At 41.3% G+C, this 13,718-nt stretch overlaps 1 protein-coding gene across 4 annotated transcripts in view; it reads left to right on the top strand.

The window, feature by feature from the left end:
• Positions 1–13,718, top strand: part of mmel1 (membrane metallo-endopeptidase-like 1) — a 49,478-nt gene that overhangs the window by 18,645 nt on the left and 17,115 nt on the right. For all 4 annotated transcript variants that reach the window (XR_007449902.1, XR_007449903.1, XM_049584352.1 and 1 more), the window contains 10 exons: positions 2,278–2,454; positions 2,945–2,989; positions 3,310–3,369; positions 3,522–3,683; positions 3,787–3,867; positions 6,329–6,424; positions 6,974–7,092; positions 9,476–9,541; positions 10,676–10,810; positions 11,091–11,180. Coding sequence is in view for 2 of the 4 variants with exons in the window: in XM_049584352.1 (XP_049440309.1) it covers positions 2,298–2,454; positions 2,945–2,989; positions 3,310–3,369; positions 3,522–3,683; positions 3,787–3,867; positions 6,329–6,424; positions 6,974–7,092; positions 9,476–9,541; positions 10,676–10,810; positions 11,091–11,180 (1,011 nt within the window). In the remaining 2 variants the exon portion in view is untranslated. The remainder of the gene's footprint in view (positions 1–2,277; positions 2,455–2,944; positions 2,990–3,309; positions 3,370–3,521; positions 3,684–3,786; positions 3,868–6,328; positions 6,425–6,973; positions 7,093–9,475; positions 9,542–10,675; positions 10,811–11,090; positions 11,181–13,718) is intronic.

Raw genomic sequence — 13,718 nt, 5'->3', positions numbered from 1 at the left:
GCAATATTGTGTTCACACATACATAATTATTGTGCATAGAAATTAGTTCTCTTGAAGTAGGCTTATGGCTAAAGGCCTGGCGTGTGTGTGTGTGGGGGGGCAAATATTTCAAACAACAATAGTCAGTGAAAGTAAGTTTAATGGTTAATTTGCTACTCCCCAAATTGTTTGCAGAATAAATGTCACCTTCAATATACACAACAACTCTCTGTCCTATATTAACAACAGATGGAGCTCAATGATTAAGTGAGGAATAATGACCTAAATGAACTCATACACTGAACAAAATGCATTGACTGTGGTCAGGTTAATGAAACAGGTGCCCTGAGCCATGGAGAACTAATCACTTTAACAACCAGGGCATTATGTGGCATTAGGACTGGGCCTTATGGAGAAAAATAAATATTAGTTTACTTGGGAAAACTCAGTATAGACTGATATGTGTTCCAGACATAATGGAGAAATGCTTGATGAGATTAACTTAATACATATGGGTAATTTAACTAACAAAATACATAAAGACAGCGACCAAACTACCTTTACAAAATGGACAACTTATTGTATATATTCATATCGCAACGCAGGTCTCCTTTGAGTTAGCAAAATGTCTTTGTCTCAGTGAGATAATGTACTAGACTCCTCTACAGTATATCTAGCTCAAAGATCAGAGGTGATGTACATTTTCAGCCTTCATAACACAAAGCAGTGTTCTTTACTGTATGTCCAAGGTCCTCTAAACTCTTTGGCTTGCTTTAGAATAAAGGAACATCTACTGGTGACCTCTCGTCACAGGCATTGGTCGCACTGCAGAGATGAGATGTAGCAGTGTTTTTATCTTTAAGAGATTGTTTCATTTAAAGGATTTAAGAGGGCTGAGGAGCGAAGTATCCAATATTTCACATGACTAAGGCACAAGTCAGAAAAAGGAAACATCACTTTAAATATGTATTTTTATTTCTTCGCTTTTTAATTGTCTTGTGACCCTTCAAAATTAGGGGTCCAACAATAATTTGGAACCAGTGGCCTGTGGTGCCTTTCGCAGCAAAGTAAAGCAAAGCAAGACGAAGCAACTGTGTCATCTCCTGATTGCTTTTCACTTTGAATTCCTCGCACATTGAAGGGACAGCTCACCCCATAATCAAAAAGACATATGTTTCCTCTACATGTTTGCTCTTACTGTAGCGCTATTTATCAGTCTTAATCGTTGTGGTGTGGGTTGCGGAGTGTTGAAGATATCGGCTGCAGAGATGTCTGCCTTCTCTTGCATATAATGGAACTAGATGGCACTCAGCTTGTGGTGCTTAAAGCTTCAAAAAATCAATGTCTCTTTCCAGAAATCATGACCTGGTTACTCAAGATAATCCACAGAACTTGTTGTGAGCAGTTTCATGTAGGAACTATTTTCTTTCTACTGAATTACACCCGCCAAACGCATTACCACGCAGAGGGAAGTGTGCATCTACTGTTAGCTTGCCTAGCCTAGCACCACCAAGCTAGCTAACGTTTCAGCTCAGCCAAGGAAGACGCCATTTATATTTGCATCTTCCACTGTCAGCAGCATTATCCTCTCGTCCAAGAGTAGATGCACGCTTCCTTCACTGTGGTGATACAGCTGTCGGGTGTAGTCTGGTAGAAAGAAAATCGTTCCTTCGTGAAATTGCTCACAACAAGGTCTGTGAATGGCATGTCACTGCAGGATGCTGTGGTAGCTCATTAATACTGAGTGTGCCTTAAATGTATTTTTCCCAACAGTGTCACCACAAAACACCCCAAGTGCCATCTAGTTCCATTATATTTGAGAGATAGCAGACATCTCCACAGCCGATATAATAACTCCAACACTCTGCAACTAATGCCAAATCAATCTAGATTGATGAATAGCACTACAGATACAAGGAAAAATATGAGCTTTAAGGGTGAGAAAGTGACGACCAAAAGGCCATGGATTCAGCAGGCCCAAAAACTAGTAATGTAAAGGCTATAAAATGAAACCTGCATGGGCCAAAACCTTTTATATATTACTTTATAAAAGAATAACATGCAGAGCGACAAACTGTATTTGTGCAACGAGACCAGAACAGTTTCACAACTCCTGTCAGTGAAGTTGTTGTAGGTGTTCAGCAGTTGAAGCTCACTCACTGCAGGTCAGCTGGCACAGTTTACTGATGGATCACTGCACAGCCCACACACACACACACACACACACACCACAAACACACACACACTGGTAGCTCTCTGCCTGGACCATCCCACACTCCAACGGTGTCTTTCCCACAGAGCCGGCAGTCAGGAGGAATATGGGCAAATCCGAAAGCCAAATGGATATCATGGAGAAATCAAGTAAACCTGGAAAGCGTCGTTGGACTGTTGCAGAAATTGGTCTGTCCGTGCTGCTGCTGTTGGTCAGCTGTGCCTTGGCTGGGCTGGTAGTCCTCTACACGTCGGTTGTGAAAGGTAACGGCTCTGTCAGGCTCACTGTGGAAAGATCCAGATATTACAGACGGCAGCAGTAATGACAAGTGTCTCCCGGCTCTGTTTTTTGTGTGACTGCAAGCTGGCATTGACACAGGAAATGATCTTGACCCTGGAAATGCTTTCAGATCTGACCATGACATTGCTTTATGCAATACTGGTGCACATATATCATCTGTCAACCTTTTTAGTGATTTTAAAGGTTAATGTTACACCTCAAAATAAGCAAAATAAGGGTTTTGCCTCATACACAATATACACTACACACACAGTCCTAACCTTTGAGTAAGGAACTGCAACCCCAGGCTTGTTTTCTGAAAAAATAAATGATCTTAGTGGACTTGCAAACATAATACAACTCTGCATAACTCTTGATTGTGCTTTCTTTTCTTTAAATATAAAATAATCCAGATAATTCATAATTAACTCACCCTGACTGTGTCTAAAAATCTTTTTCTTCCTAACAATTCAGAGCAATCTAACAAGACGAGTGTGTCCAGGAGCTCAACAAGTGAAGGTGAGCGTTGGTCACTATAAGCTTGTAAACTGAGCAAGGGGAGCACAGTGTGATAAGTGGGTTGGCGTGTGTCATATTGGAGCCTGCACCTCTGATAGTCACTGTAATGCTGTAATTCCCTTTACTGCCTGATCAGCAGTGCCACACAAGTGAAGACCAGAGTCACTGCTGACATAGACATTGCCCGACACACACACACCATAGATCTAGACTATTTAGAGTTTTTTTCTACACGATAACATCCTCCTCGTCTCAGTGGGAGTGCAGTTTGTCAAATAGTCTGAATGCTTTCTCATGAATGTTGACATTGATTTTTCCAGGCCAGCTGTTTCGCTCCAGCCTCAGCAGTGTGTGCACAACTGCGGACTGTGTTACTGCAGGTGAGAGGAGTTTTCTTTTTTCTTTGCTCTCCTGCTGTTTCATTTTACAAACCAAGTCAACCCCCCATGCCTGCAAAAAGCTGTTTTCTAACCACATGCGGATCTTCACCATCCATCTTTTCCCCCCTCTTGTCTCCATGACACCTCAAAAGCTGCCCGGCTCTTGCAGAACATGGATCAGTCTGTGAAGCCTTGTGATAATTTCTACCAGTATGCCTGCGGGGGCTGGCTGGAGAGACACGTCATCCCGGAGACCAGCTCCCGCCACAGCGTCTTTGACATTCTGAGGGACAAGCTGGAGATTGTCCTCAAAGGTTAGCGGGGTGTAATCTTTAGTGGTCAGTGGGCTGCAGAATTCGGAGCCACACGTGGGTTTCATTCAGAGATGAAATATCTGCATGTGTTCTGTTGTTGCAGGTGTTCTGGAGACGGAGAATGAACAGGACAGAAATGCAATCAAGAAGGCCAAAGTTCTTTACAACTCCTGCATGAATGAGAGTAAGGTTCTCTTTATGGTGTTTCACTTCTGAAAGGAGGCAAGAAAACAGTTTCTGGAGCTGTTTATTACATCAGACGGTTCCTTCAGTCAGGGTGTCTGCAGGTTCACCAAGTTAGATTTAGGACTTTTTAAATTCTTTTAAATGGCATATAGAACACAATTCTATTCACGCTTTATGATCATACTGGCGGTGTGATGGAAAATCAGTAGAGATGATGTGACCTTTTTCAGTACTTACTCGTATAGCACGATGCAACAATCATTTCTGATGATTTAATTAATTTAATCAGCTCAGCTTGGACATGGATAAGTGGCATTCAAATGGATGGGTGGATAGATTAAATAATTAAAGTGATTAATTCATTTAATTTAATTCATTTTAAATTAACATTTAATCATTATGAACTTGATGTGCTGTGTCTCAAATGGGATACTTCTAATCTGTACTTATACTTGATATTTTGAGTGCATGAGTGCATTCACACTGTGAAGCAGGCAAAATGCAGTGTACTGTAAGTACCTGGATGGCGCACCCATAATGGTTACGAAGTTGAGCATGGAACATGAGAACATTCTCAACTCTCAAAGGTCGCCATGTTGCCCACATAGCACGTAGCACGAACACATTTTAAACTTGTGAAATGTCAGCTGACTGTGTCGAGGTATAAACTCTAGATTGCCCCAGGAATGAGTCCTAAAACGCGCAAATCAGTTAGCGTCTTTGCCCTCTGGTTCTCTTGTGCCAGAATCATTGGGTATTTTGAATGGGTTTTAGGTTAGACATCTGCAAAAAGGTCTGTGGTTTTTTACAAGCTCAAGACACTGTCATGCTCTGTTCTAGTACATAAAATACATCAGTAAACACCAAGCTTGTGAGGTTTTTTTTTTGTGTGTTTAAAAAGACGGTTGCTAAGAAGTGGCTAAATGAGACTACAGAGCATCTTCACGCCGAACACAGCTTTACAGCCATGCAATATTGGTGTAATTTGTTTTTAGAGTAATATTAGCTTTTTACCTCTGGCGATTGCACTTATGTTTCAAAAATCATAAAAGTGGTGTTCATTTTTAAAGATTATCTTGCCGAACAAATTGTTTAAGTATCATAAACTTTTGTTTGCTGCAGAGCTTATTTTCTGCAACAAGTAAAAATCCTATGAAAAAATCACACAGGCTTTTTGACGAGGGAATCAGGGCGATGCTAACTTACTCGTCAGCTTACAGGAAAACATCATCCCTGGAGCACTCTGTAAGGTCTGGGGGCATAGTGAAGTTTGTTGTGTATGCATGTTAAATTGTCGTCTTTGCAGTAGAAGATTTTAGATTTGTGGTCAGAGAGGCAGCCAGTGTCAGTCAAGGACATTCATAGATAAAGAAACGTGCCATGAAAGCATGTTCATTTTTAATACAAGAAATAAATAGCCAAATACAGGAGAAAGCAAATGAGCGACCAAGCAGATACACCCAGCATATATTGTGGCAAGTGACAAACGTCTGGGGTTGCAATTTGCAAGCCGAAGAAAAGCTGTCAAATCTTGTGACTGTCATTTTTGGTAAGTGCGCAGCAGCTGTGTTTGACAACAAATGTCAAAATGTGTCCACTATGCAAGTAAGTACACAGTGCACTGCATGTGAGTGGACTAACAGAAGTATCTGATTTGAGACACAGCACTAGTTACTGTAGCTAGCAGAAGTGCTTTTTACTGATCTGACGGTGCTGACTGAAACTCCAATAAAACTCCTCCTGCAGCATAATCATCCTACAAGTGGAGCTGCCCAGTTGTCATGGAACTGTTAAAATTAAATTTTTCTCTGAACCCTCTGATCCATGTTGGCTCAAAAGTTGAGACTGAAAGTTTAGTCTTGTGTGAGATTGTTTTTGTCCACTGCTGTTTGCAAGGTGGGGAAAAAATTAATCTCAGTGAGGCCTGTTGTCTTACAGAATGAATAGTAGAACGACTTAATCGTCGGAATAAATTTTGGCATCATTTCTGCAAACCATGGATATGTTACATTTGTACGTTATTATGTAGCAGATATGTTTGAATTTTACCTGTCTTTACAATTCAATAATGCTGTTGTTAACATGTGGTTAGGTTTAGGCACAAAAACCACTTGGTTATGGTGAGGAAAAGGTTGAAAATGCTGCAATGTCTCGCTAAAAAACAACCAATTTTGTTGTTCGTTGGTCTCAAACAGTGGTCTGCAGCCTGTCAGTCATCTTGCCGAGGGTCTTACACCATCCACCATCCCCTACACTCTGTGATGACAAACTTAGCTCATATACATGTAATCAGACCTAGGTCACTTTAGAGACACTGATATGATCTAAAACCTATAAATGTAACGTATCAGTGGTTTGTAGAAACATACAATGCCATCATTTTCTCCTGACGACTGGGCTGAGTAGAGAGACTATGGTATTGTTGTTATATTGTATAAGTTGTGGTGTTTTGCTTGCAGGCCTCATAGAGCAGCGTGACTCCCAGCCCCTCCTGAAGCTCATTGAGAGTATCGGAGACTGGCCCGTGGCGTCAGATGACTGGAACACCACCACAGGTAGAACACACACACACTCTGATTAATGTCTGCAGCTTGTTCTTTTATAAACATGCAAATGTGCACGTGCAATACATCCACACAAACAAGCACTCATGTTCCTACTCAAATCCATGTGCTCACGCAGAGCTCATGTAGCTATATTTGCTCTCAGGGAATTGCTGAGTTTGAGCTTTGTTGGCGGGATCAAGAGGCCGGCCGAAGCTCTTCAGCTGAGCAGTCATGTGTGGAGTTTGGGAGCGTGATGAGTGGGTAGAGGAGCAGGTCCTCACTCAGGACTGTGAAGGATGCTTTAAATAGTCTACGCTGCTCTTCCCCAAGCTCCTGGCTCTTGCCACTTTAATTAAATGTAATCATGGACGGTGGCTCAAACAGAATTAACCACACATAGCTGCATCTGCACAGATTCCCACAGAGAGTGCGGTTAAATGTGCAGCACAGGCAGAGAGGGAGCCTGCTCTTTGCATCCTGTTACACTGAATAGTTCATTACAGCGAGATAACTGTGTTTAAATTAAGTGCCAGGTTTTGTTTTCTCCTGTAATTGCAGAGGAAGCATGGAGCCTCGAGGACACACTGGCAAAGCTCACTTCTCATTTCCACAAGAAGGTTCTGCTGGATATGTACGTGTGGACAGACGACCGGGACTCTCGGCGCCATATCATTTATGTAAGATTACAAATAACAGATTACAAGTGTAACATCATTACACAGTCATTATGTGTTATGAGTCTGTTGCTTAATACTTTCCAACTTCCCTACCCTGTCTGTGGCACTCAGCCTGAGCCAATTCATTACTACTGAGGATGTAAATCCTGAAAAATGGCTCACAAATAGAGTTTCCTTTTTATAAAAGGCTAAATAAATTCCAACTAGTAGTAGTAGCAGCAGTTAATAGCAAATGTTACTCAAACAGGAGTAAATAGTGTGTTTGTTGGGGACTATTTTCAGTGGTGGATTAGTACACATTTGGTGTACTGGTTTTTTTTTAGGACTGTTTATGTGAGATGAACTCTGTATAAACTCTCAGTACAAACTACAGTGCCCATGATCATGAAGGAACATGTCGCCCAGTGCAACTGTGCAACCACAGTATTTAGAAATCTCAAAGATATGATTCTTAAGATGCTCCTCTTTGTATTAAAATGCTAGAGAGATGCTGTAGAGCATGTGCCACCAGAGGTCAGTCTCTACTGGTGAAACAGGCAGCTGAGGTGAAAAAGATGGTGACTGTGAGTGGTGGGGATGACGTCACAGGACTCATGTTAAAAAAATGTCTCTGCCCCCCATTTAGGAGTATTTCCACATGAAACTTTATCTTGAGATGACTTCTTCCGACTACAAAAGCAGTTTATTAGCTACATGATTTTACTCAACACGTCATCGCCGTTCAGCCGACTGATGTGTCGGTATCCGCAGCAGCAAGTGTCGGGTCCTCCAGTGAGAGGGGCGCTTCTTTCCTATCTGTTCATTATTCTATGGGCCTTAAATATTTAAACCCAGCAAGACTAGTCTCAGTAGGCTGACTGCATATTAGAAATGCTACAATGACTTCTATTACCAGTAGCTCAGCTTTTAACGATGAAACGCTAGGAAGGTATGAAGGTAGGAAAATAAATGCCACCCAGGCCTACAGTGGGATGAAAACAGTAATGCAACATTTCAAATGTATAGAATCCATCACTAAATCCATGGCAAACCACTTTTTGTCACCATCATCTGTATCTATCACTTCGTCTGAAACCCTTTAGACTATTATTAACTCTGTGGATAAGCTACTCAAAAGAAACTATTCGGCCAGCTCATCTCTCCGTTCTCTGAAGCAGATTTTCTCTTTCGACTCACAATGTCTCAGCACTGCACTGCTTCCCATTATGCGGGCTAATTTCACCCAAGAACACACTAGAGAGGCCGGGTTAGCCTCCATTGGTAAAATGCCCAACATACATAATGCTGGACCCTCAGTGAAGTCTGTTTCCAGTATGTTGTTAACACAGAAGTCATGTATGGTTTCACATTCATATAGCACGAGTACCAGCATGCCCTTTTCTTTGCTGCATCTCTAACAGCTATCATCCTCCCTGAGCCCCAGTCTCAACATTTTCATTATTCACAGTGAAATCAGGTGTGCCTAAATGTCTCGGGCTTTGAAATACCCTGACTGTGCTGCTTTCCTTCAAGCTTCCCTGTGAGTAGCAGGCACCTAGGAACGATGCTTAGACTTGCAATTTTTCCCAGTGGCCATTCCTGGTATTGGAGTTAAAAAAAAATCCCCTGTGGGACAAATAGCATTTACCCCATTGGCAACCATTATAAAAGATATGTCAACAGGACACCTTGAACTCCAAACAAGGTCAATTGCAACTCTTTCTATTAGGAAGGGTTGGTCCATGGAGGTTTAGTATTTGTTAAACTTTCCCGGAAGAAAAGCGATCTAAAAATCAGTGACATCATCACAATGTAAAGTCTATGAGCTGAGCGGGAACTAGCGGGTGGAGCCAGCAGGAGAAACACTACTGCGCATATACTTTTTTTTACGTATACTCAAGGCACACAGTTCCATAGGACTGAAAAGGTGCCATCTTGGGATCTGGTATCAAGGTATTATTATACATCCATGGTGAACAGATGTTCCAAAATGCTCTTCCCATGTGAGCTTCTCACCCTTATAGTTTGGGGATTGATATTTTATCTTCGTAACCTAGTTGTCCACCTCTCTATGCTTTAAACTTGAATTAATTAACATTAAAACATTTTTTTTTAAATAAAAAAAAAAAAAAAAAAGTACCCCTCAGGGTATGATCACCCCCCTATGGGAGAAACACTGGCACAGTGGAATACGCTGTATCAGACTTTAACTGATACTTGTTAGCAGGAACAGTTTGTCCTTGGTTTTGGTCTTTTCATCGGATTTATTGATAATAATAAAAATATAGAATATTGGCAGCCATTTCATTTTAGTATACAGTTAAAAACACACAAAAATGTAAACATGAAAAAGATTAAAGACACACAGAAATGTTTGATCGCTATTCTTGGTTATTCTGGTTAGATTGACCAGCCTGGACTGGGTATGCCATCAAGAGACTATTACTTCAATGATGGAAACTACAAAAAGGTGAGGCCTTAAAGGATCATTTCACCCAAATCACTAAAACACATTCTCTGAATTAAAGCTGCACTTTGTAACTTTAATGAAAATAACATTGTCACATTTGCTGAAAATGTCACTATGTTTTGAAAGAAGTACAAGACTGATAGCCAGGGGAAAAGAAATCATGTCCCTCCTCATCCTATTGCCTCTAATGGCATTTGCTGGAATCTACCACAGTGCGCTGAAAACAACTAATCAGTGTCGTTGAGTCTGTAATGCAGCTGTCAATCATGTCAATCACTGCTCGTGAGCTGTGGTCAAACTGTCAAACTGGGCAGTGCTGATCAAGATTCTGTTACTGCATTGTCTGTTTCTCACCTCAAATGTTTTCAGAAACATGTTTCAGTGTACTGTTTAGCTGTAAAATATAAGACAGTGGTGACCTGGCCGCCCACCGGCTGGACCTACTTTCGTAGGCAATGAAATAACAGAATTGTGATTCATATTTGATCAGCGCTGCCTAGTTTGACGGCGTGATTGCAGTTCACGAGCAGCTACAGATATGACTGACAGCTGCGTTAGAGATTCTTTGGCTCAGATTGGTTGTTTTCACTCACATGCCGTAAGGCCATTAGAAGCACTACAAAGCAATACAGTGACTAGATGAATATGATTTTTTTCTCACGGATTGTCTGTCTCATTTATTGCTGTTTGAACATAGTGACAGTTTTTGCAAATATGAAAAAAAAAATCTTTTGTTTTTATAAAAGTTACCAACTGTAGCTTAAACGCATGAATCATGCAGATAATTTAGGTTTTATTTGTTAAAGTTTTGGATATTTTTCTATTAGAATTCTTCGTCCACTACAGTACTATGGAGGTGAATGGGATTTTGTTCAATGCCAACATCTCTGTGCAACAATATGTCACAGTAACAGCTGCATTACTGTCTACTGAAGAAATTGTTCACGGTCAGGTCGTAATTATTTCTGGATTATCCTGAGTAACCAGTTCATTTTTAGAAAATAAACGTATTATCTAATGTAATTTTCCCTTGTTTTGGGTGCTACAAATCTTATTCCATTCACCTCGGTCATTCTGACTCAACCTTGATTTTGCTGTGGAAACAACATTTCATAGCTTGTGATTGCACCACAGGTTCGAGAGGCCTACCTACATTTCATGGTCTCTATTGCGAAGATAACCCGAGAGGACAGGAACTTGACTCAGGATGATGACCGTGTGTGGGAGGAAATGATGCAAGTGCTGGAGCTGGAGACAGACATCGCCAACGTGAGTGCCAGCCACAACAGGAAATGGAATTGCGGGATGAGGGCTAAGGAAAATGAATAATGACAAGATGAAAAATGAGTAGCTCCTCTCTGCTTCCTGTAAATCAAAAGCACCAGGCTACATTTAGTGTGGATACAGGGGATCAGCCAGGCTTTTAACCAGTCGTTTTTGTTGTCCGTGTCTGTCAGAAGCATGACGAATGAGACTTTGCTGATGAAAGGAGAGCATAATGTGAATATATATATAACCAGAAGGCTTCTTCCTTCCTGTTATGGGACAGGCCACATCACCGGCAGAGGAGCGCCAAGATGTCACCATTCTCTATAATAAGATGACTATTGGAGAGCTGCAGAACACATTCAGCTTTAATGTAAGTGTCATTTTACGTGTTACATAAAGTGCAAGCAGTTCACAGGTTCATGTCACTGAACTACTGTGTCTTTAACAGCCCAGAGTTGCAAAACTAAATGAGGCTGTGCTGTAATGTTAGCTAGCTCAGGAGATGCACTCTCCCTTCTACAGTTGGTGGGTGCAGTTCAGCAGAAAGAAAATGAACTGCTCACAACAAGGTCTGTGGATTAACTTGAGTAACAGGGTCATGATCTCTGGAAAAAGACATTGCTGTTGAGTTTTTCAGTTTTTTATTTTTTATTTTTTGGCACTTTGAGCACCACAAGCTGAGTGCCATCTAGTTCCATTATACTGGAGAGACAGCAGACATCTCCACGGCCGATATCTCAAACACTCAGTACTCAGATCCTCTGAAGTGTCCTGATACAGAAAATAATGGACTGTGTGGAAACACCACGGTGTAAAGTGTGAAGTGGAGTGTTATTTGCCTCAGCCCTGTCCATTATTTTTGTACATAATGACCCCTCATGTATTATTGTTTACTTCTTACAGATGATAATTCCAGTGGCCACTCAGAAGGCTCGCTGTACCTGGAAGCTCAGTGTGTGAATGTGATGTTACTGAAACATACACTAGATGTTCTTGGTATCCTAATGTATTGTATAGGGACACGTGTGTGGCACAAAGCACCACAGCATTTGTAGCCTAAGCTCATTTGCAGTGCAGTACGATATAAAGACATATCAGCCTTTGAGACCATAGGTTCTGCTATTGTTTAACTTTACACAACAGTGTCTGTATATTTTGAGTAGCGTATAGTAGTGGACTATACTGAGGTTGTGTTTATATTTACTTTATTTATGTATTAGAATACAGGCACAAGTTATTTACGCCAGGTATGGTGCTGTAAGGCAGTTGGACGACATGAAGTCTGTGTTGGTTTGGATCATAATAAGTTTTGACCGTGTTATGCAGTGTTAAAGTGTGTAATAATGGGTAATATGATAAGAATATATAAAAGGAAGGACATTGAGCTGGTAGTGAACCGTACGAGATGTAATTATGGAAGACTTGGAAAAGGAACAGGAACACAAGTCAGAACTGCAACACCTCGCAGACTAAGTGGCCTAGGAACTTTAGTATGCTGAAACAGCCACTATACATGCCATCTATTAATTAGTGATTGATCATGCTATAAAATGTCACAGGCAGTTTGGGTGAGCAGGACAAAGGGTGACAAAGCAGCATTCTGTCAGACACAATGGTGGACTCACAAATGAAGACTGATACGAAATCCAAAGTTCAGGGTTTTTAATACAGTCCAGGTTAGTACACAAACTGGTCTAACTATGACAAAAGGTCAATCTCACAGGGAATACACACTAGGAAGAACACCAGAAAGCTCACACGAAGGACAAGACAATCTAACTGAGAACAAAGGGAAGACACAGACTTATATACACTCTGACAGGGGAGATAATGAGACACAGGTGAAAGCAATCAGACAGTCAGGGTGGTGGGAAACTTGATATGGGCAGACAAACAACAGACTTTCAAAATAAAACAGGAAACAACATCACCTTCAAACCCGTAAGTTATTAATAACTCACATAAACATTGCCTTAATTAGTCCACCTTCCTTCTACACACATGGAAACTTGTTTAAAACTTGAATCTACAGATTTAATTTATACACACAGGATGTGGTGTTCCTTGCTGCCTTGAAATAATTAGCTGTTAGCACGACAATATAAAATCATGTAAAACATATTTAGCCATGTATGAGAGGCCGTTTACACGTACACGGTGATTTTGATAAACGGAGACATCTTCCTTCGTTTGTGCCCTTCGTTTACACGCAAACGGAGATTTCTCCTCTGAAAACGAGTCTTTCTAAAAACTCCGGCCAGAGTGGAGATTTTGGAAAACTCCGGTTGCGCGTTTGCATGTAAACTGAGATAAACGGAGATAAACGGAGTTATAGGCAGCCGACGTCACAGTATGCGCCGTAACTTGCGCCTGTGTCAAAAGTGCGACCTATGTTGCTATGGTGACAATGGATACATGGAAGGCTTGAGCTTCTCGTTACACTGCCACCTACAGGTTTGGCGTGCTCTTGTGTATATATACACGGGTAAGTGTAAACGAAGATCTTTTTGAAAACGGAGACAGTGAAATGTCCGTTTATGAAAAAAGCCGGCAACGTGTAAACGGCCTCTGAGACTGGAGCCAACAAAGAAAGGACTCAGACGCAGGACTAAAAAAACACAAGGTCTTACTGCAAAAAGGGGGTCTATGCACAGATAATCAGTCCAAAAAACACAAACAAAGGTATCCAAAGGCAGAAGGTTTAAGCAGGGTCAACCTTGGGAAAATGGCCAGAACACACACTCAAACAACTGATGACGAACCGGCAACAGACAAAGGGCAGCACAAGCAGTAAATACACAAGGGAGAAGGGGTAATGAGGGACAGGTGAAACCGATCAGGGGGCAGGTAATCACACAGGAGGGAAACACACAGGGGCAGGAAGTGAAGTACCTGAAACGAGAGACAA

This window comes from Epinephelus fuscoguttatus, linkage group LG1 (genome assembly GCF_011397635.1).
Source record: "Epinephelus fuscoguttatus linkage group LG1, E.fuscoguttatus.final_Chr_v1".
NCBI lineage: Eukaryota > Metazoa > Chordata > Actinopteri > Perciformes > Serranidae > Epinephelus > Epinephelus fuscoguttatus.
This window is presented reverse-complemented; position numbering and strand designations above follow the sequence as displayed.